At 41.5% G+C, this 23,959-nt stretch overlaps 1 protein-coding gene across 3 annotated transcripts in view; it reads left to right on the top strand.

The window, feature by feature from the left end:
- The window catches only part of cpeb4b (cytoplasmic polyadenylation element binding protein 4b), a 31,233-nt gene that overhangs the window by 905 nt on the left and 6,369 nt on the right, over positions 1–23,959 (top strand). For 2 of the 3 annotated variants that reach the window (XM_068599894.1, XM_068599893.1), the window contains exons 2-10: positions 434–1,672; positions 10,009–10,099; positions 15,358–15,408; positions 18,929–18,952; positions 20,121–20,291; positions 20,542–20,631; positions 21,082–21,200; positions 21,350–21,464; positions 22,354–22,535. In XM_068599894.1, coding sequence (XP_068455995.1) covers positions 479–1,672; positions 10,009–10,099; positions 15,358–15,408; positions 18,929–18,952; positions 20,121–20,291; positions 20,542–20,631; positions 21,082–21,200; positions 21,350–21,464; positions 22,354–22,535 — 2,037 coding nt within the window. In that variant the 5' untranslated portion in view covers positions 434–478. The remainder of the gene's footprint in view (positions 1–433; positions 1,673–10,008; positions 10,100–15,357; positions 15,409–18,928; positions 18,953–20,120; positions 20,292–20,541; positions 20,632–21,081; positions 21,201–21,349; positions 21,465–22,353; positions 22,536–23,959) is intronic. The other variant, XM_068599895.1, reaches the window with a different exon arrangement.

Genomic DNA, 23,959 nt, shown 5'->3' with positions numbered 1-23,959 from the left:
GGTTTTGTGCTGAGAAAACGTCTCCAAATGGAGATTCGTGTCGGCTCGACACAGCAGCGCTCCAGCTAGGTGCTGGTGGCTGCCAGCAGCTCAGCTGAAGACTTACAAACTGGCAACGTCACGGGGTTATAATTAGCTAAAGATGTAATGTTAACCGCTCGCTGTTTTTCAAACGGTTCGGAGTAATACTAAGGGCAACACATTGTCCAGCACATAATCAGCTCATTCATGACAGTGGTGTGTGATTACCATATGTCTAAAAATTCTCGGGAGGGACTAAAAGTAGAAATAACTACAATATGACATTATGTGTCAATACATTGTCTGTGGCCATCACCTAGCTGTTTTCTAAATCCCTTGATATGTATAATGGAATGAGAGGAGCTGACTGCTAACTCAGTGCATGCCATCCTGTGTGCTCTTCTCTCAATAGGACAAACGATCACGGGATAGCTTTTGTGTGTGGGGGAGAAAACAAATGGGGGATTACGGGTTTGGAGTTCTAGTTCAAAACAACACTGGCAACAAGTCTGCATTCCCAGTTCGAATCCACCCGCATCTGCAGCCCCCACACCACCACCAAAATGTGTCGCAGAGCCCTGCTGCTTTCATAAACAGCACCACAGCCGCAGGGAATGGCACCACGGGAGGCTCTCCCTGGCTCTTTCCTGCCTCAGCCACCCACAACAGCGTGCAAGACGAAATCCTGGGGGGCCCAGAGAAGCCCAAAGCACAGCAGCAACAGGAAATGCAAGAAACGCAAGAAAAGCAGCAGCAGCAGCAGCAGTTGTCCCCTGGGAGTCACCAGGAGGGTGGGGTTGGGATCATTTCAGAACTGGAAAAGGCCCGGTCAGATGAAGGCAAGACAGACAACGGCACGTCTGAGGGAAGTAACGGAAAGGAGAAGCAGTTACGTCTTGAGTCTCCTGTCTTGACGGGCTTTGATTACCAGGAAACATCTGGTCTTGGGGGAAATGGCCCAGTGCAGTCCAGTACCACCTCGTCATCACTTACTGGCTTTAACAACTGGTCAGCTGCTATCCCGCCAGCGCCATCAACCATTATCAATGAGGACGTCAGCTTCTTCAACCCGGCGTCTGCCAACAACGGGCCCCTGCTGTTCCAGAACTTCTCACACCATGTTAGCCCAGGGTTTGGTGGAAACTTCTCTCCCCAGATCGGACCAGCGGCGGCCTTGTCCCAGCACCATCCGGCTCCCCCACCACACCCTCATTTCCAGCACCCCCACAACCAACACCAGCAGCATCGGCGCTCCCCGGCCTCTCCACACCCTCCACCGCCCTTTCCGCACAGGAATCCGGCTTTCAGTCAGTTGCCGCATTTGTCCAACAGCCTGAACAAGCCCCCCTCCCCTTGGGGTCCAGCTAGTTACCAGAGTCCCTCTCCTTCCCCCGGCTCCTCTACCTCCTGGAGTCCTGGAGGAGGCTATGGTAGTGGTAGCGGCGGCTGGGGAGGGTCTCAGGGTAGAGATTATCGCAGAGGGCTGAACGGCGGGATGACCCCCATCAACTCTATCTCTCCTTTGAAGAAGACCTTTCCTAACAACCATGTGGCATCCCAGAAGTATCCTCGAAACAGTCCCGCAGGCTTCAACCCCAAGTCCTGGATGGATGATGGAGTCGGCCGCAGTGATAACATCTTCCCCTTTCAGGTCAGTTTTGCTGCGATAGTCTCATTGTATGAGTCTGCAATAATTCTGACATACTATTTATTTTTTTCTGCGTTATGTACCGAAGCATGTGTGTGCACTTAGTGTGTTCATGCTTTTGAGTGTGTGCTACCTGAATGATAAAACATCAGTGTGTAATTTATGTTATCTGTTGATACAGTATGTTTATAGTTTCTATATTTAGACATGGGGGGGTGGGTATGAATTTACGTGATGCATTTGTTACCGTGTTAGCTTAGTTGCTGCTGTGCACTTCCACAGCTGTATGTCTCTGATGATGACTAATGTGGCTCTGTCACTGCAGTGGTGTGTGCCACGTAATACAAGCTGGGGGGGTTAGAGTGAGGAGTGGGGGAGGCCTCCTGGATGTAGAGAAAAGGATGGGAGAAGGAGGTAAAAATGTGGAAAACAAGCCAGTTGCAAAGAGAACAAACGCAGCAACGGATGACCAAGAGTGACTGAGATGTAAAGAACAATCTAGATACACCAGTGAACAAGAAGACGTCATCATGGGATTTCTTTTTTTTCTATCAAAAAGCACAAAAAAAGGCTCCACAATACTTTGGATCCATGCCTAGGCATAATGACCAATGATTTTTTCAGGATTACTAATTATTAATATTAATCAGCCAGATCGTGGCTGCCATAGCTTAGCAACCGGTTTTCAAAATGCCAGCCTATTCATAGTGTAATTCGGATACCCGAGTCCACTCACAATGAAGATGGCTTGAATAATTCTATAATCGCATGGAGAAAACAGACGGTAGGATTGATGGAAACAGGTAATGGGAGTATGGAGGTAAATTAGTTGTATTGATCTAGCTCATGATTGATTGAGGAGGAAAGGGTGAAGAGAGGAAGGTTGCAACAGCGGCAGCTAGGCCAAGTGACCCGATGAAAGGCTTCTTTAAGCGCTTTACGTATGCTTTGCCATCAAGTCTACGTCATTAACACGTGCTGTGACCTTTCCATGTGCTTCCTTATCTCTACTTGAATGCAATGAATGACTCAGTGCACCACAGGTCAAACGGTAAGGATGTTGTGCTGACATGTCTTGACATGTATTTTTGCTGAAGATTTCTTAGCTGCAATGGGGTCAGGTTCATATCTGGCCTGTTCAATAACATTAGTGCCGAACATTAACACCATGGAGTCATGGCGTGGTCAAATTTACTCTTATGAGCAGCATATGTTAATGCAAATTTACAATGTTCGTCATCGGAACAGAAAATGGGGCATGTACATAAAAAGGCTGTTCAATTAGAAAAGTTCCTCCTGTTGGTCCGCATGCCAGAGGTAAGCTAAAGCTTGCATTACTTTAGCTGCTGATACGTGTTTGTAAAAGGATATGTTATGCATTTAATTTTGGGCCCATATTGAATGTTTTTTATAAAACAACAAAGCCACTTTATTCCAATTCACTTCCATTGTATTGCTTTTGCTAATTTTGAATAGCCCAAACTGTTGTTTCTTAAAAAAAAAAGTTTCTTGTCAGCTTATCAAGATCATGAACTGTTGGAGGACTGATGACACATCTTGCCCTTACACAAGGCATCCCCGGGTTTGGTAATGAAATAGTGTGGCTCCTGTACCACTAAACAGACATCATGAGGAACTGTTGTCACACAGTTTCACTGTAAGTTCTCTCTAACTGTCTCTATTTTAGCGCTGACCCAACAGAATGAAGGATGACTTGCTTTTACTTTAGAAGTCACATTGTTTTTCAACCTGGTGTGTGTACAAAGTAATCTTTGTACACTTTTGGGTCAGATGTTATTGCGACTACCTTGCTCTTCAGAGACCAAGCAGATAATTGGATTCCATGAAGTAGTTCTTCTGTAATATTTGCAGTTAGATGCTATTCAGTAGATTGAATCACACATTCAAACAGCAATTTGGGGCGACTAAGGTATATTACAACAGCTATGTGCGGAAGCAGAAATTCCTCTGTGCACTTTTACAGAGTGGCATTTTCTTGTAATTGCCTTAGGTCTTGACATTAATGCGTGTCTGTATGAATTAATGTGTAGATGCAGTTTGAGAGCAAGACCCTATTCTATATTTCATCCAAAGTGTTGTCCAGTGCCATGGCACACAGAGAGAAAAGATTTCCAGTACTGTGCCTACAGCAGCGGGCAGAGCCACTGCTGTAGCAGCTTTAGTATTTGGGATGAGCTCCAGACCAGGCACACTGCTGCTCACTGCTAATACACTAGTCAGCTAGTAACTAGCCTCAGGCAAGAAATGGGTGTGTTTTAAATGCTAGGCAAGCCATCCTTGTTTTTCTTTTTTATTCTCTCTTGCTTTTCAATCCATCTATCCGTCAATCCATCCACTATTCCTGCTTGTCCTGCAGGAGAGACTGAAGCCAATCCAAGCTGACATTGGTGAAGAGGCGGGGTACGTCACCGACAGGTTGCCTGTCCATCAAAGAGATATGCTCATAGTCACAACGACAATTTTAGAGTTACAAATAAACCTCAACTCTTTGGTTTGCTGGAGGAAATCAAAGCACGTGGAGAAAATCCATGTCAATGTTTCTTCTTTCCTTGTTCCCTAATTCCTCACCTGTGAAATTCAAGTCCAGAGGCCTTCTGCTGTGTCAGGTGTACTGGGCTTATTTACACTGGTACGTTTGGCCTGGGACCAGATCAAGACCTGCAGTGCCTGAAGGCGACAAAGCCAAGACAGGATATTGTCTCAGTAAGCTACCAGGGTAACTGCTGGTTACAGTTCCCTCCTCACTGTTTGTGCAGCTTAGATATACTGCAGCCGTATACCGGCTGTTATATGGAGGTTCATTATTAAACTACCTCTTCGGGCCTGCAGTGGAAACAAATGTTGCACACCTGTTGTCTGACTTGAAAAATATGCCTCCTTTTAATCGCCGACAGTTTGAACAGCAACCTAATCAATATGACAGGTCTTTAGGCAAGTATCAGAGACTTTGCAGTGTTTGTCGGTGCATTGTGTTCAGCGTGAGACTTCCATGAAGAGGACGAGCCGTCATTCTTTTCGGGTAGCCGTCCTTCCCTGTATGCAAATGCAAATTCTCTTGCATGCATGTCTACAAATACATTCTCTGGGCCATAAAGCGGTAGCGGTTTCGGCTATTACCTCTGGTCTTTATGACATTGGTGTTAAATGAGAAAAAATGTTTTTTTAAACTAATGAGCGGCCTGAGCTGTGCTGGCAAGCACCTAACTCTGCTGCTCATACAGCCTCATTGTGCCCTTCTCACACCCTTGACAGACGCTCTGAAACAAGAAGAAAGCTTGTGTGATTGTGTGTGTGCACGCACATGCCCTTGAGTGCACAAGCCCTAATTAGTCCCTGGCCTGTGTCTTCTACACATGTGTCTTAACAAAGGAAGACGACAAAGCAGAGTCTATGCAATAGTGTCATATTGTAGCCCTAGCTTATAGCATTCAGTAAAGGAGCCGTTCAGTCTAATCCCCAAACAGACCCTTACCTCTGTCACCCTGCTGAACCCAAATACTCACACGTCATTCAGCCAACACCGGGTAATAGTTTGTTTTTGACAGTCCGGGGTATTTAATGTCATAGCAGGCCTTTGAAATACTTGTCCAGGAAGAAACATAATCGCAAGGACCGAAAGCACAACCTGCTTCCCTTTCCTGCCCTCCTTTCTTCTTTCGACTTTGCCTTACCTCACTACTCACTTTCCTTCTCTCCATCATCCCCTTTCTTTCATCTGCCATTTTACTCTTTCCCTTCTTTGCCCCTCTCTCTCTCTCTCTCTCTCTCTCTCTCTCTCTCTCTCTCTCTCTCTCTCTCTCTCTCTCTCTCTCTCTTTCTCTCTCTTCCCCACTCCCTGTCGGCTCGGGGGATGTGATTAGATTAAAGGAAATAAGGGGACAAACATCAGCCTTCCCATAAATTAATGTGGAACATCTTTGGCCTCCGAAAACCTCAATCCTAATGCACCTATATATTCGTCTGTGCTTTACCTTATTACTTTTTCCACTCTTCCAACCTCCCTCAACTTCCATTTTTCATTAACAGGCAGGCGACATGGAAGATTAATGTTGGAGTTAATCACCCACAGCTTGCTGTATTCAATCATTTTTAACTTCCCTATATGTCATCAAAATCAGTTGGAGGTTGTCCTCTGTGTTTTGTGGTGGTTAAGAATAAAACAACCAGAGTTGACTGGCAGGATGCGTCACTTTGGGAGCTATCTGATTCATTTGATTATTTTAACTTTTTTTTTCACTTTATAGTTAAAAATTCAGCTTTAAAATGTTTTCGCTTGGGGTACGTGCAAATGCCCAGTACTGTCTGCTATTGTTAATGTGTGTGACAGCTGTTGGATATGACATGGCAATGTGATGCAAGCAACAAGATGGAGCCCAGTTGTGCCTCGGTCTGGGTACAAATGGTAAATTGCTTCGCTAATCTGACAAAATGATGTCCTTGATTGATCGGTGAATCGTTCCAAAGAAAGGAGAAATGGTCACCACAATCTCCGAGAGCCCATGTTTGTGTCATCAGATTGTCTTGTTTTATCGGATCAGTAGTTGGAAACCCAAGGACATTCAATTTGAAATATGAGAACAAAGAACTTTGGCAAATCACGCTGGGAATCACATTTTGGCTTAGAAAAAGCCTCCAATTATGAATTGATTCATCAAAACAATTGCAGATACATTTTCTAATTATTAACTAACTGATTAATCGACCAACCGCTGCAGCTCCAGCATTCTTCTGAATTCAAGAAGCATTGGCCGAGTTGCATTTTCCCAAATGACCACAGTACTATTTTGTCAGTTTCAGATGAGCTCTGTTTACTGTATGTGAGAACAGATATTCACATGGTTTGTTATACCAGATTTAGCGAGGGGGTTTGGTAGATGCACTTAGCTATACTGTATAATGTAAATCGATCCATCATACAGGTTTTTATTGACAGTCACTGTAAAAAGGGGCACATCTCCTCATATTGATCCATTTAGCTTTTACAAGATTGGGTCATGGTTATTATATTTTTCTCTGCTTACCCACCTATACTAGTCTACATTTTACTCTTCTTTGCAGATACCAAAGTATGTACTGCCATATCCTCTATATTTAGCATACATCTACGCCCTTGGTGTTAGCATGGATAAGCTTTCATAGATGCATACAATGTGATTTGCACTTTAAATTATGTGTGTGTCTCTGTCTCTAGATAAGAGGTGTGTCTATTTGTGCTTGCCCTGCAATCTGTCTGGGATAAGTACTTTGCTGGTCAGCTGGACAGTTGTTGAGAGAAACGAATGCACGAATCTGATGATTAATCACCCTCTGCACCTATCCAGGCTAATGCTTAGCAACTGCAAGGCAGCAGCCAGGCCTCATGTCCGCTTACTGTGTGCATCTCAGCCACAAAATTAATTCCCATTGCCCTGAAACAATATAATAGGATTACCTTGCAGTACTAGTACATTAGTGAGCTGGCACTGTAAAGAATAATGACACCCAATTAAAGCATTCAAATGTTTTGAAGCTGTTGAAACACAAAAGCAGGAAGAGCTTCTGCTTACTGCATCTGCTCAGTTTAATAGTGCATCACAGAAATACATAATCTCTCGAAAAGATCCCAGAAATATGTTACTTTGCTGCTATAACTGTGTTGATTAATGCGTTTTCGTGCTTGCCTCAGATATACTCACGAGTGGTTTATACTTCCCACAGTAACCAGTTCTTCACTTGTTTCTGTTTCCTTTGTCTTTGAGTGTTTGGTTTGTTTGACCTAAAGCAATACCCTAAGTCCACATAAGATACTGAGGCGGATATGAGAAAATAGTAGACCTAGTCTGGCCTATATCCCTGTGTTGATGTTTGTTTTGAGGGAGAGAGTGTGCACTGGGTGTATTCTTCTATCATGTCATCTCTGTTCGTATGTTTCCCCAGTCATTGAGGAAAATCTGCACCAGCCAAAATGCTGGTGAGATTTTGGCTACAGCTGAGGAGTTTTGGCGCTTTCATCAGCCAGTGTGTGCCAGGCATCCAACCGCAGTTTATGGCAGATCAGATGGTAAAAGTAGCTATTAGATTTTGGGAACCACTGCAGACACCAGCTAGTAGATAACAAAATAAATAAAAATGAGCTGCCTGCCCCAGCCGTTGGTCATGTGGTTCACTGACGCAAGTCTGTTTTTCTGAACCCTTTAGCATTTGACCCCTGTGGAGTTTGTGGTGTAACAAAGTATGCTATGAGGCTTTCTTCTCAAGGTGGTTTTGCTTTCAGATAGTTCTTCGTGGACATTGGTCTTATGTTTTTAGCAAGGGTGTGACCTGGTTGCTGAATAAATAGCAACTATCTATATACATAATAGAGAGGATAAGCTAACATGCAATTGTTTGTTTGAAAGACAAAGTTGTGAATAAAAAGAGTGATTGAATATAGAGATGGTTTACTTGCAGGTTGACAGAAAGGTTGGTTAATTGATATAAGGCTCGTCCATTATAAATCAGGTTGATAGCAGAGTATCTTAAACAGTGATGAGGACAGATTATTGTAGATATTCTTTAGTATAATATTTATTTTATTTTTAAGAAGGGAAGAGAAAAAATTGCTATGCTTTTACAGATTGCACCCTTATCAATAGCGCCTTAGTGTTAACATGTTTGGAAGTTTCAAGAGACTGTGATCTTCTAAATACTCACAGTTCCGTGATGCGTCTTGTCGGCATCACATCTGAATTCAAAAGATGTATTTTGCAAGCATACATTACTGTGTTTTCATAACCACTGCCTGGCTTAGAGTATTGTTTTGACAATATCTCTGCAAATGTTTACATACTGGTTTCTACAATTTATTTCATTTAATTATGTTTTTTTTCCCCACAGCTGTACTTTAAAATAACCAAGTCGATGATACAATGGATATGATGCAGAAAGGAAAAAAGTATATTTGTGTCGTGACCAGACAGTAAAGTAAAACCTAATCATGACTAAACAATTTAGTCACGATGTGCAGCTTATTGAACAACAACTTGTAGCCAGAAGAGTTGTTGATTCTGTGCAGTGCGAAAGCTCTGACTCATAAATGAGGAATAGAAATACATTTTTATAAGTATTTCTGCTTTTAAGGTAGCATTAAGAATGATTCCAAAGGGGAAGACACTGAGGAAGAAATGAGACAGACAATCACACGATGTCATGGGAATATTTGGCACTATAAATGTAAACCAGGAGGATATGCATTTCATACTGTGTGTCTGCCAAAATAGTTTATCAGAATTTGTTCACAAGTTGTTGTCAGAGGCTGCATATTTTTTTTTGTCTGAGGTGGAGTCAAAACAGAAGTCTTATCAGCATGGGCGTGTGTGCGCGTGTGCGCGTGTGTGTGTGTGTGTGCGTGTGTGCGTGTGTGTGTGTGTGTGTGTGTGTGTGTGTGTGTGTGTGTGTGTGTGTGTGTGTGTGTGTGTGTGTGTGTGTGTGTGCGTGTGTGTGTGCACATTTCTGTGTACATACAAACATTTCCAGCATGGTTGGTATGCCAGATGCCCTTGTTTACAGGTGACAAGCCGTCGCTCAAGGATTGCCTCGGCTCCGACTTTGTTCTTTTTTTTACTGTTGACTTCCATTCTGCTGCCGACGTGAAGGAGAACATTTATATCTCAGTTACTTAAGTTTTACAGTAACTGCAGTTAAACGCACAATAACTATGTAAAGGGGAATTGTTTGTCTTGTTGTTAAGTGAGTTTATATTGTATTTTTCTTAACCCAAAGAAAAAGTGAATGCTGACACCGTGAATACACTTTTATTAACAAAGGAGTGTCTCCTAATGTGAAACTAGGGCTGACTCCTAATGCGAATGTTTGTCACTCCCGCTATTTATGCCAAATGTACCAGAATCTTAAATTCATATCTGAAGTAAACACTATATCTTGATATTGCATGTATTCAAAGCAAGGTGACATGAGTTTAGACAAATGAAGCGAGGGTTTATGTCTTTTGTATTTTTCTTTAAAATAAGCTAAAGCAAGAATGAAGTGAAACACCAATAAAGATAACTGGTAAAGTGTATGGCCGCTCCCCATTATTTTTTGTTGTTGTTGTTGTAATTCATAGTGTACCGAATGTTTAGGCTGGGTTTAGAGTGTGAAGCTGTCAGCATGCTAGTCTGCTCCTTGGTCAATTATGGCAGTGTTACATTAAACGATGTAATTATATATAAATGTCTGAGTTGCTCCTATGGACCTGCTCCATTATCAATATAAAGACTGTTGGCTTTTTAAAACTGCTCATCTTTGTAGCACGCACAGAGAAGTAAATGGTGTTTCTTCTCTTTCTCTCCTCTCTTTAGGAACGCACCAGGTCATTCGACAGCTTCAACATGAACACGCTGGAAAGCTCCCTGATCGACATCATGAGGGCGGAGCAGGACACTCTGAAAGGTAAAGATGTCAATCAAGAACATCAAACACTAGGCAGACTACAACCAGCAATACTACACTTTCCATTGTACACTCAGTTAACAGCAGAGACGTAGTGCATGAAAACCAACATATGTCGTGGACCAAGCAATTTAATTTACTGATGATCCATGTGTAATATGTCATTTGTCTAATGGCATATTAGTGCATGTTCCCACTTTAGCTGTGCTTCTCTACTGAAGATGTATTTTTAGCAACGTGTGATGCCCGTATGACATCATTTTGTACAAGGTCAGTGCACAATATTTTTGCCATGGCTTGTGTCAACTCATTTAGAATTAGTTTCATGAGTTAAAAAATATAAATTGAAAGCTCCAAAATAATGATTAAGCTTCCAAAATGGTTATCAAAAGATTGCAGTATATGGGGTCAAATCACTCTCAAAATGAATAAATCTACATTAACAATTACTGACAGTAGCAGGCGAGTGGCACAGCGGTGGTAAGCCTGGGAAAGGGTGAACACACTTCGCTCAAGTGTCATATTCCTAATATACCAAACTAATAAAGGCAAATAATTTATCCTTTGATAAAAAGCAAGCTCAGTGAAGTGTGTTAACTGTCACTAGCGACGTCAGGGCGGTCTCAAGACTCCCTACACAAATGCTGTTAAATGCACACATGACACACAGTTTGTGAATGCAGGTTCAACAGCTTTTATAAAAATGTAACAACTTCCGAATATGTTTTTGTTGACAATTTAAAATAATTTTAAATGCATTCTTTGTTTTGTGGATTTTTATTACATTAATTTGAAGCAAGACATATGTGTCTCTGCATCAGAAATATATTTGTGATTTTTTTTTTTTCTTTTTTCAAATTTTGTTCACATTTATATATACTGATAATATTTTTTGTGAGCATTTAATAAATATTTTTTCTCAAAGTCATTTATATAAATCACAAAATACATTTGTGAATCCTTCTGTGTGCCCTTTGACCCCATAGCAGAGTGTTATGGTAAATATATCCGCATAAAATCCACTGTTAATGTATCCGACTCTTTCATTAAATGAACGTCAACCATATGGGATGAAGAAAAAAAACTCGTGGTAGAACGGTTTCACTTCCTCCACAGACCAGATGTCTAGACGTTTGTTTGTCTTTTAGTGTTGTGATTAAGAATAAAACAGAGGTCATCTCACACCCCTGTCTTCTTTTTCTCCGAATCCCACACGGAATAAATGTAAAATTCTTAAATTTCAATGCAATGAGTCTGACCTCTTTTTCTCATGCATTTTGAGAAGGAGATGCGGAGAGAATACAGGGCTGATGGAAGCTTAGGCTTTGTATTTAAGAGGGGATTTGTGCGAGAGATGGAAGGACTCCCACTGATCTAAACTGAAGTTGTTGGCTATCATTAGTTTCTAATAATCAGAGTTGCAAGGCCTCCCATTTTGAAGGATGATAAAGAAATAAAATAATTCATGACACAATGACGCACAGTAGTTTCCATCCAAAAGGTCCGGCACATTTGTAATGGATACAAATCCATGTTGCTGTTACCTGTAGTGTGAAGTTTGGTGGTGGTTTTATCTATTAACAAAATTAACATATTTTCCACAACTGTGAAAGGGAAACATTTGTTTGCTTTTCGGCAAACGTGCATATAAATAGTGCATATATAAACAATGCATTTAAATGGGGCGTATAAACCCAGGTAGGCAATATGTGTACAACTGAACCTTTTTTAAAGAGGTGTTAGTCTGTTTAATTACTGGGTCTGTTTTAAATCCTTTGATTACTAACTCAGTCCAACCCTACCAAAGGTTATAATATTCAGTTTTGGTCTGCTTTAGAGAGTTGGTGGTTAAACTTTGTGATCGCATGGGAGGCTGTAGTTTGTTTTGCTGTTAAACTGTATTACCTTATACCGAGATGTGTTAGTTATTTACAGTAGCCTGTCCTTATTTATATAAACTGGGTTGAGAAAATTTAAAAAAAACAGCTACACCTCATGAGCTAGTAGGTTAATGAATTAGCAAGTGAATTTACAGTATGTGCTCTTTTAATTGGCTGAAAAAGAGAATCATCCTTTAGAAGTTGCACTCTATTTTTGGGTTATTGATTAATAGAGACAAGGGAATATCTGTTATTGGCTGAATGTGTTGGGCAACATTGGCAAACGGAAACCCAGAAATGTGTGATTGAATATGGCAGCTGGCCAGTGTTGTTTATGGTTTTTGAGCAGTCCTTCCCAGAAACTTGGTCGGGCCCCACGGTGAGGTTGCCAAATAGACTTGCAGGCTTTCTTCCATAATCTTTTTTTTATTTTGCTATTTAGCATTCATTTCTGCAGTATAAGTTGCCACCTGAGGGACCCGCAGGTTTGTGTTTTAGCCTACTTGTAACATTGAAGCTAAAATGGAGGGCTAGTGCTCATTGTGTTTGTTAAACAAATGAAAGGAAAAGAAAAGAATGAGATAGGCTGTTCACTTTGCCGAGAGGGAGTAGCTTGTAGGACTAGTTCTGGCAATGAATGATTGAAGGGAAACACCTTTTTTTTCAAGGCTTTAGTGGAATTTAAAGGATTTAGGTGCAGAGTTTAAGTTGTTAGCCAGGCCTCACCCTGGACAACGAGTTCTGTACAACCATCTTTTTTAATTTGCTACATTTCTTCTTGTGTCGTTGAAGTCTTATGGTCTGAGTAACAGAAATGGTTTGTACTGTTTTGTTCTGCTTGAGCATAAACTTCAGTTCAAAATATTTCAGAAATCCATTCACAAGATTATATTTTCTTTCTTTTGTTGAACATTTTTCATGTTATTACGCAGAACATTTTGAAAAAAGTGCATTGCTCCTTGTACCCAAGTATATTGAATGTATGTAACTGTATATGTTCTTAAAAGGAAGAAGTAGCCCAGTAAAACACACATACATAACAGTTTTACTACCAGAATAACAAGATGAGTGAAAACTCTGCGCTTCAGACACTTCACTATCACCTTGTATTTATTTCAGCCTCTCACCCACTGGGCTCAGCCACATCCAGCTGTGATCTAATGTTCCGCTGTCAAACCTTAGTAAATCTTCTCTGAATATTAATGGTGGAAGACTGGAAGGTTACCTCATTAGCCATGTGCTGGTGTCTTAGCTCCAGCCATGCTGGCACAGATTCCTGTGACTAGATTAGATCCGAGAGCTTGGCAACTACAAGTTTTCTTCTAAATTGAAAACCCACAAGCTTCTACTTCATTAGGAATGGAACCATGAAGGTGTTTTTTAATGTTTTATTATGAAGTATTATTGACCTAACTTCCTATAATAGTTGATTGCTTTGTCCATTTGTTTGGAAATGAATCCTCCATCATTACAATTCATGTTATACTGTGTCCAATATATTGTATCACATGTTTTTCTTCTCTTCCCTCTTATTCAACCTTGGCTTTCTACAGTTGGTATTCAGTGCCTCATTCTTTACTGCTTTCACATGATGAAACACAGAATATCTCAACCCATACCCATTTCTTTTTTGTGTTGTAGCCCTCGGCCTGCTACAAAATGTTATCTGTTTATTCCTTCTTTTCCATAATTATAGTATAAGCTTGTGTATTGCTATGCCAAGTGTAGCAGTGACTTAAGTGAGTCCTTTCCCTTTTCCTTGCAGCAAAGTAAAAAGAGAAACATAATTAGAGCATTTTTTCTTAAGCATTGACTCTTCTCCCGACCAGATGCCTCTTGCTTCCTCCTGCTCTCTTTTCACATGCACACACTCAAGTATAATAATCACTGAGAGCGTGCATACACAAGCGCGTTTAGACACACATAACCGGAGCGCCAATCTATCGTTCCAACAGAACATATTAAACAAAGTAAACGCGATGAAGCAAAGGGAACCGACGAGACAAAATGTCTACAGTCGAAGTGGCTTTGAATCGTTTCCAGCATTGTCCTGACTGACAGAAAGGATCCCTCTGTTCAGCCAACACACACAACACACGCACACACCACCACCGTGTTGTGTGTACTTGCATGCATGTGTTTAAACTGTCACTGCACTGTACATGTCCGCAGCCAGCCACTTGCAAATAAGGTTCACAGAGCGGGCACAGAGAAGCCTGCAGACACTGGGATGTGGTGTGCTGACGTGCTCCTCTGGGGCTATTAAAGGCTCTTAAACTCCCAATATGACGGGTTGTGCTCCGATGGACTTTGGGTGGTGCACCTATCAGCACATATATTACTCAGCTAAATTACAGAGAGGGATAAACTGCAGTCTAGAGGAATTGAGCTTGTCTGCGTAATCTGGTTTTGGTTGGCACTTCTAATTTTAGTTTGATTAAACTGAGTGTTTTGGAGAAAAAGTGAATTTGATGCTCATAATTTCATGACTATGATGAACGTGTTTGAATGTATGGAAAGCTGTATTGTAGTCATTTAGCCTCCAAAGTCTGCGGTGGTCCGTCCTGGTTTCTGAGGTCTCGTTCTAGTTGCATGCACCACATCTACTGAGGGCTGTGGGACTCAATAAGTGGGGTGTGGGGGAGGGGCCATCAGATTTCCATGTAGCATCGGAATGCACCAATCACAGGGCGGTTCGTACCCATACAACAATGGTTGTACTATTTCAGCTCTTTCATCTTATTATCCTTCTGCAGCAAGCGGGCCTTGCATAACTTTGGAACGTTTGGCATCATAACATGTATTTGTGTGTGTGTGTGTGTGTGTGTGTGTGTGTGTGTGTGTGTGTGTGTGTGTGTGTGTGTGTGTGTGTGTGTGTGTGTGTGTGTGTGTGTGTGTGTGCGAGACAGGCCTGGCAAACGGCTCGATGTGAAATGTATGATATGCAGCTCAGAGAAAGTGAGAGTGAGGCGCAAATAAGGAAATGGAGGTCGATCAGAAGAGGAGAATTGGGTGGTGTCACACATGTGACACCCAGGAAAATGTCCTACACATGCAGCAATAATCTAAAACATTATCATGGTCACTGCCTTTTGCTAAATTTCAAACTACTTAGCTAATGGTGGTGTTATTTTTCCTGAGATTGTGTGTCTATATTTTTATCATAGAAGTGCGTATCTTAAATTTCAATTGCCTATAATGGGATATTATTTGGATACTATACATCCACCAAAATAGAACTTTCTGTACGTTATACTGAAGCATAGGTGGTTGTTTTGAATACTGAATAATAGCATCAAATATCTGCATGATGTATTCAGGCGTGAGCCCCATCCTGTTTGGAGGTTGACTATTTCTGTTCTGTGTCTCCTTGTGCAGGTCGTCTGGGCTTCCCTCATCCAGGAGGAGACAACCCGTTACCCCTCAATGGTATGTATGGGCCCACATAGAAATCACAAGGATTTTGTTTGATAAATGTGATGCATAAATATTTGGACAGGTTACATAAAAAAATTGTTGGATCTTTTAAAACACATTTGATGAAATGTTAAACTGTCATTCGTTTAACAAGATGTAGTGTTTGAATCCAGCTCTTGGTCATTAATCTGAAAATATGTACCAACCCAGCAGGTTAAATAAAAAGTAAAGCAGCTCTATTGACGACCTTTTACCTACTTATAAACTTCTGTCGGTTTCTTTCCTTTGACTTATGATGCTGCTTGGTCCTTCAGATACTAATATATATGTTATATTGCTGTCAAGTCCTGCTACATTTAAACAAATTGTAAAAATGTTATAATTGAACTGAGCCCAATACTAATTTCTTCTGAACAAAGCCTGGACGCAACGTATATGCTGGCAGTTAGCACCGTAACAGTCAACGTTATTCGCTCTCCTACTGCTGTTTTCAACGCGTATTTGTTGTTCACAATGGAGCATTATCAGAGATCGGGACTAGAAGGCATCAATGCTGACCTCCTGATCGCATTTTTTACTCAGTATCAGCCAAAACGATCTGCAGTAAAACTTTATTTCACACTGTGATGACTAAACTGTGTAATAAATATGCGGTTCACGTGTGTGCAGAACCCGTGACAGGGTTTCCGTTCGGATTAATGTTCCACTGCAGCCCGTTCCATAATGATTTCCTATTAGACGTTGTTTGGTTTTGGCTCTACTGTTTCCAACATGGATGCCGAGTCACAATATTTCACATTCTGAAGCTAAATGATACACCAAAAATGTGATTCAGAAAACATTTAAGGTGATAAATAGGCAATGCAGGAACATCATCTAGATTCATATTTGATCAGCACTGTCATTTGTTTTTATGTTCCACTTTATAAAAATGGGGGCGACGCCCCTGATTTTAGGCCTTTGATGCAAAATAGGAAGCTGTCTTGTCTTTCTGAAGCATGCAATGAAGACATACTGTAAAGTTAATTTTATTTCCAGATATGGTCCTGTCGTACAGAAGTAAATAATGCCTTTCATACCGTATATAACTAACTTTACCTCTCTCGAATTGTTGAGTAAAACTGGCAAATCCCTTTGACATGCCACAGTTTCTACAACGACAGTTTAATATACATATACGTCTCCTTTGCCCCTGTTTCCTTCATCATTATGTAATTGTGTTGTTGTAGCTTTTGCCTTCTGGTCTTGGGCCAGGATGTAAAACACGAGAGGCCAGTAGTTTCTTCACAAGATTGCTGGGTCACATGGTGAGATCACATGGTCAGAGCTGTCATCAAGCCCTGAGACAGATGGTGCCAGCGGATAGGCAGGATTCAGAGGGTGCACACCAGCTTTCTCTTTCTGTGTGTCTGTGTGCGTGTGTGTGTGTGTGTGATGAGACATAAGCGACCACAGATTGCATTCTTTATTCTCTTGATTCTCTCTCGTGCACTCTCATTTTCTCTCACCCCCACACTGTGTATTATCAACTCGTTTCTCCATCTCTTCCAATCTATTTCTCTTTCTCACTCGCACACAAACGTGCACACGCACACAAATATGCACACATACACCTTTTTATAGCACACTCTGCTTTCTCTCAATCTGCTTCCCTGTTTCTCTCTGCCCTCTCTCTTTCTCGCTCTTTTTGACCTCCCCCCCAGAGTTAATGTCCATCTGGGTTGAAAAGTCCACTGAAGGATTATTGCTTGTGTGTTCTGGCTACTTCTTCATCCTCTTCGTGTCCTTACAGTTTTAGATCGGTCGATGCTTCAATCTTTCCAGTGTGCACATTTTTATTTGTTTCGCTTCAGCTCTTTGCAAAGAAACATTATGTCCCCTGAGCGCGTATTAAATCGAATGAGTTAAAAGAGCATCGCCTTGACGACATATGAAAGTGAACTGCATTGTGGGCTTGATGGACCTATAAATTTAACCAGAAAATAAGCCAATGTGACCTTTTTATATTTATATCTTTTCAACAGAATTATTTAAAATGTGAAACATGATTTTTTTAAGCAGTAATCACAGCCGGAGGTTGATTCTGTGTGTTGTCAGATTGAACGTTATCTGGTTTTTTAGAAGAAACCGTGAGCGACCGGTTTAATGCTGTGTCCCTCAATCTGACCACTACAGTTGCCATGGTCACATACGTTTAACCATTCGTGGCGACGGAGGCCGATAGCCATGCTTTGGTGCCACGATTGCCTCCGCTGGGCTGCTATTGTGTTTAAGGTGGAAACAATATAGGTTTCAACGGTAATCGCTTGTTGAAGTCGATGCATTTTGCTTAAGAGTTTGAAGCGTGACGGCGGGAGGGCAGAGGGCCAGGAACACTTGATGGTAACAGCCATTAACTCTGGCAGTTTCATTTAATTTATATTGGAAGAAAGTTTTACTCCCTTCACAGTTCGCTACACGAGTGCTTCTTCTGCACTTGTATCAGCAACAGACTCTAACAAAACACATGTATTTGGTCCTTTTGACGTGGAGACAATGGGCGTTGCCCTCCGTTGTATTGTTTTACTTTCACCTGCCCAGAAACTGCAGATGGAAATTGAATTAGCTATAAACTGAATCTGCTACAGAGCATATATCTTTCTCTTTTTTAAGATCCACGTGGTTGTGAATATGCTCCCTGATATGAAGTTGATAATCTATGTCTCTGTATATCTATATACTATATCTCATGTTCTTATCACTGCCCCTAATTACCTATGGTGTGCCTCAAGGTCTTTCCCTTAAATTATCCTTAATTAGATGGCAGGAAACCGCCCTCCACTGTTAAGCATGATAATACACAGTTGCACAACAGTGTAGCCTTTTGTTCTAATGTCTGATGTTTTATTCCTGGCACCTCTTCTTGGGTAATCGTGGCGCAGTGGTGAGCAGGGGTCGTCCTTCAATCAGAGGATCGGCGGTACGAGCCCCGCCAGCCCGCGTCAATGTGTCCTCGAGCAAGACACATAACCCTAAATTGCTCCCGTAGTTATGACTACGGTGTATGAAAGTTAGATAGTCCTGATGTGGCACCTCTTTTATATAAATGTATTTAACTTAAGGACTTATATAATCTTTGTTACTAATGTATTGATCATTCCTCTGTCTTCTTAAGATTGTATTTTTTTATTTCCTTGATAATGAGGAAACTTTTTATAGTACTGTATAAAAAGATAGCCACATGTCCAATGCCAAACATGTCCATTCTTTGTCAACATACACTGTAATGACATTATTGTGTTGACATGATCAAGCTACAAGTCAGTACCTTCCTTCTCTCAGGTCTTCAAAGTGTAGACTTGTACTTTAACTTGGTCGTCCTGTGGTGACGGTTGCACAGGCTGATTATCATTCACAGCTGAGGCCAAGCGGGCAGACAGACAATGAAACATCCTTTTGTTGTCATGAAGCAGCTGGCACTTTCATTGGTACAGTGTATTATGCATCTTTTATAATCACCCTCTTCTTTGATTTGTCCTTATTCCACATGCAGCCAGGAATTATAGCAGGAGACGAGGTAAAATACAAACATGGGTGTATTATCTTCTGCATATATCAGCTCTCTAGGTCTTAATATATTGATTGAAGTTGCTGTTATGATTTTATTAATTAGAGGGCGTTGATGGTTAAATATATGCACCAACATTTTTGGGATGACTCTGCGCTTTGTATCAGTACAGTGACGTGACATGTTTTTGTCTGCATGGTTGTTGTAAGTACCCAACGTTGTCATAAGCTTGTGAAATGATCATACCCGTCTTTCATTGTTTAGTTTGCATTTCTTTCATTATGCTCGACTCTGCTTTTTTTTTTTTTTTTTTTTGGTGCTAATTTTCTCTCACATTTTGCAAGATTGTAAAGTCAAACAATAGTTGTTATTGTCACAGTTAGCTAAAAGTTAATGAGGCAGAGAGACAAATTGTAATTTGTGATTTACACACTGCAGCAGAAGCAAAGACACATGGCCAGACACATGGCAGGACACACACTCACACACACACACATCCTCACTCACACACAGCACCTACTGTAAGCTGAGGCTAACTCGGTTGCATAAATCTTTATAAAGCAGCTCAGGTCAGGTCGTATAGGTGCAGGAACAGGCTGGGGAGGGCTTAGTCTCTCCAACACAGCGCCTAAGACTCGCACAGTCCTCTGTGAAACTATCTAGACTTCCTGAGGGGGCTACTGTGTTTGTCACAGATAACCTTCATATACATGGCAACTAATTACATGACATTTTGTTTATTGTTCAGCCCAATTCCTTTGGAAATGACTGATACTACTTTCACACTTCAAAATATATATTACGCCAAAGTGCTTTATAAACATTTCACTCTCACCAGAGGGAGTAAAAGTCCCCCAGTGCCCAATGAAATTAAAATGTCATAATCCACCCTTATGAAACGTGCATTGCATGCTACTGGCTTGCCTGAATTATGTGCTAAGTGTTGTTAGATCAAGACTATAATAAATGGTTAGCTTCTTACACCTCCAGCCAGCACCAGGTGGCCTATTTAATGCAGTAAAAAGAGAATGAAAAGTTGTATGTACAATTCTTATTACTGCCCTAATTTTGTAAGCATGAAAACATCAACGCCTCCTGGACCTTTTACATCAACGTCGCTCCTCAAGGGATAAACTTTTCCTCCTCCTTCCTCCCTGTCTCTCTCTCTCTCACTCAGGCCACTCCTCTCTCTTCCCAATGGAGGATGGTTTCCCTGACGACGAGCGTGGTGATCAGGGTCTTGCCGGCCTGGGCTCTCCACACTGCTTTCCTCACCAGAACGGAGAGCGTGTCGAACGTTACTCACGCAAGGTCTTTGTGGGAGGACTGCCCCCAGACATAGATGAAGGTAAAGTAGCTGCATTAGGATCAAAGGGATTTCATTCCTGGTTCTGATTGAAACTTAAGAGATGGGGAACTGGAGGGCAAGTTAGAGCATCCGACATCATTGTAGAATTTCACCTGCAGCACACGCATCTTACTGTACTTTCGGGATACCTTCTGATGCAGGACTTTTCCTGTACATTTTCAGTCTTAAGAAAAAAATAACTGAATTGCAAGCAGCCAAAGCGTCATGCATTCTGTCTGCTTAATTTCAGATGAGATAACCGCCAGTTTCCGGCGTTTTGGACACCTGTTTGTGGACTGGCCTCACAAAGCGGAGAGCAAATCCTATTTTCCACCTAAAGGTTTGTTAAATTCTTCATTTTGTGCCGTTTTGTAAGAGTAACTGCAACACCTTTTCAACATTTTATCTGTACTAATTCCAAAACCAATTTCCTTATCCAAGAGATATGTTTCAGTTATTGCTTCAGCAGTGTCTTTGTGAATCTGCATAAGAAGGACTGAAAAATTCTATTATCTTTCAGTCCAGCATTGTTACCATTTTAGTCTGTGCACAACCACTATTCGTATGTGTGCGGTGGGGTTTTGTCTTAAGGGTATTATCTCAAGCATTTTGTAACCATGTGTGGACTGTTTGTCCGTTTCTCTGTCTGTTTGCAAAGCTTATGCCTTCCTGCTGCGAATGCAGAATGTTGTGTTCAGTCGCAGTAATCGCTGCGCAAAATTCCAACATGGCTCTTCGTCAGTACATCTTGTCCCCGGCAGCCTGAATAACCCTGCTGTATTTTGTGTAGGCTACGCCTTCCTGCTGTTCCAGGATGAGAGCTCCGTGCAGGCTTTGATTGATGCCTGCATCGAAGAAGACGGCAAGCTGTACCTCTGCGTGTCCAGCCCCACCATCAAAGACAAGCCGGTCAGTCGGAACACACACACACACACACACACACACACACACACACACACACACACACACACACACTCACACAAGCACACCCTCACATCTTATGCCGTACTAATCCTTCCTGTACAAGTTCTGAAACCTGTTGGCTTTGGGTGTCACAGGTCCAGATCCGCCCGTGGAACCTGAACGACAGCGATTTCGTGATGGATGGATCTCAGCCTCTGGACCCGAGGAAAACCATCTTTGTTGGAGGTGTCCCTCGTCCGCTCCGTGCAGGTATCCTCCCTTTTCATGAGAGTCTTTCCACTAAGTGACTCAACAACATATCAGCAATTATTATGACAAGACTTTATACGTTTGAAGTATACTAAATATCCCATAATATGTCATTTATCAAAAATATGTGATGCATTTCTGCTTATGATTATGCTGTATACACTCTGGGCAACAATAAGTAGCTATCCTTAATTTCTCATACTTCATTTTATCCCAATTGTTGAATTGCCAGAATTCGACTTTCTCTAATCTCTGCAACGTGATTACTAGCTTGTGTGCATAATAAACATTATACCTGCTACGATTGTCAAGCTTAGAGAGTCACTGACCTACACTGGTCCTTTCAGGAAGTACCCTGTGTGGCACACTGTGCTGTGAAGAATATTAAATCTCTTTTTATCCTGATAGCAACGCTATGTGCACTCTATGTTCATATTTTCTGCACCACTGGTTACTGTGTTGTTAACTTCTTCGCTGTAGTTATGGAAATGACCAAGGTCATACATCCCTGTGGTGCAATGAATGTTTAAGACCCTGTGTCATTTTGAGTCTAAATTTACATGTGTAAAATATACAATAACAAAAAAAACACCGGCCATTTTAGATTTAAAAAAAAAAAAAATGTTTTAACAAGTAAGCATATCGCTCCTTGATTTGCGCCTTTTGTGTTAAGAAACTCACAACAAAGACTGTAAATGCACTTTGTTGCAGCTATTGCTCCATCAAACCCTGCTAAACTTAAATTCATCTGTCTCGTGGCTGTGTTGACATTTAACATGAAACATGTACAGAGCCTTAGTCTTTTGGTCTTCTGCTACTTTTTCGTCAAACTTGTTTTCCCACAATGTTTTGTTCAGCTCGTTCAACGTGTCTTTTTCTCCCCCTGCAGTGGAGCTGGCCATGATCATGGACCGCCTGTACGGTGGGGTTTGCTACGCCGGCATCGACACCGACCCTGAGCTGAAGTACCCCAAGGGAGCAGGGCGGGTCGCCTTCTCTAATCAGCAGAGCTACATTGCTGCTATCAGTGCTCGCTTTGTCCAGCTGCAGCATGGAGAAATCGATAAACGGGTGAGTGGAAAGAAAAGAGAGCTCAGTGTTTTTCGGTCTTCTCTCTTCGGGTCCCTTCGGTCTTCATTTGTCTCTCCACACCTCCCCTCCTGTTCTGTTTCTCTCAAGCTCTCCTCGCCTTTCCCCCTCTTCTGAGTTGTGCTAGAAGAGAGAGTGTCTAACTCGAGCTGGAAAAATGCAGCACTGTATACATAATGTGTGTGCTTATTAGTGGAGAACGTGTTGTGGGGAAATACATTTTGCATAATTGTTGATTCACTCAGTGCAAGTTGAAATACTTGTCATGCCTCCAAACTTCAGGAAGAGATTTTCTCACTAATTCAAATAGAATTCAACCAAAATGTCTCCCATGGAGTAAGACCACAGAGCAGTATAACAAAAGACTGTTGTTAGATGGAGATGAAACCAAACGTCAACAATGTCTCTTCCCTTGAAATATAACCTTTTCTTTACTGGTTTTATAACACAACAATGTACAAGAATGTAATCACAAAAATGCCACATCTGCCCATTCCTATTGTACACTATGAAACAGACGTTTCTTACTTATACCTGACTGTTGGATCAATCCTTAATTTAATAAAAAAGAAGTTCCATGTTGGGGATTATGTTTCCGGAAATGTTAGAAAACCACTTTTCAAACTCTCTGACTTTACCTTCATGTTACACATGAACTTTTCTATTCACATTTGAAAATTGTTTTGCAATCAAAAGACTAATCGTGCCGATTGGACGTTTTACAAACGACAGCTATCGGCTAAACAGTTGGCCGCTCAGCCAGCGCTGTCACGCGAGGGACAAACACCGAGAGCCTCCAAACGCATAGCGAGGGCCACTCTGCACATGTGATGAACTCCTGATAAGAATCTGAACAACTGTGAAACACCCTATAAAATAGCACTTGTGTTTTTGTTCACCGTGTAGTCTGAAATGTCACCACATTCTGTCAGTGTATCCATCAGAGCTGAGATAGATTCGCCAGGACATGTGAGGTATGCCGAAATATTGCCTGCATAAAAAAACAAATTCTGTATGGACGCAGTCACCAAATATTTACGATAAAGGGCCGGGTTACACCTGAGAGCTCAAAGTCAACAGAGAATAATAGAGACAACTGCTGTCTCGTGCTGCGGGATGAAATATGACCGAGATGTCCTCCTTCGCTTGTATGTATGCGGCAGGTTCCCGATAGAGCAATATGACCAAGTTTGGGAATTTGAGATCAATGTTGATGCTTTCAATCGTCTCAAGCACTTATTGCCACTCGACGTTGTCGAATGCCTTTCCCACGTCGAGCAACACAGCCACACATTGGCTTGGGTCATATTTTAAGCTGTGGATAATATTGAAAAATCTTCTTACATTTGCAATCAATGATCCGCATGTTGATTATGACAGGAAGAATCATTTGAACTTGTAGAGCA

The sequence above is a fragment of the Clinocottus analis genome, unplaced genomic scaffold, assembly GCF_023055335.1.
Source record: "Clinocottus analis isolate CAN_PGR_092001 unplaced genomic scaffold, fCliAna1.0.p SCAF_5, whole genome shotgun sequence".
NCBI classification, from domain to species: Eukaryota; Metazoa; Chordata; class Actinopteri; order Perciformes; family Cottidae; genus Clinocottus; species Clinocottus analis.
The sequence above is the reverse complement of the archived record's forward strand: the minus strand, read 5'-3'. Positions and strand labels throughout refer to the sequence as shown.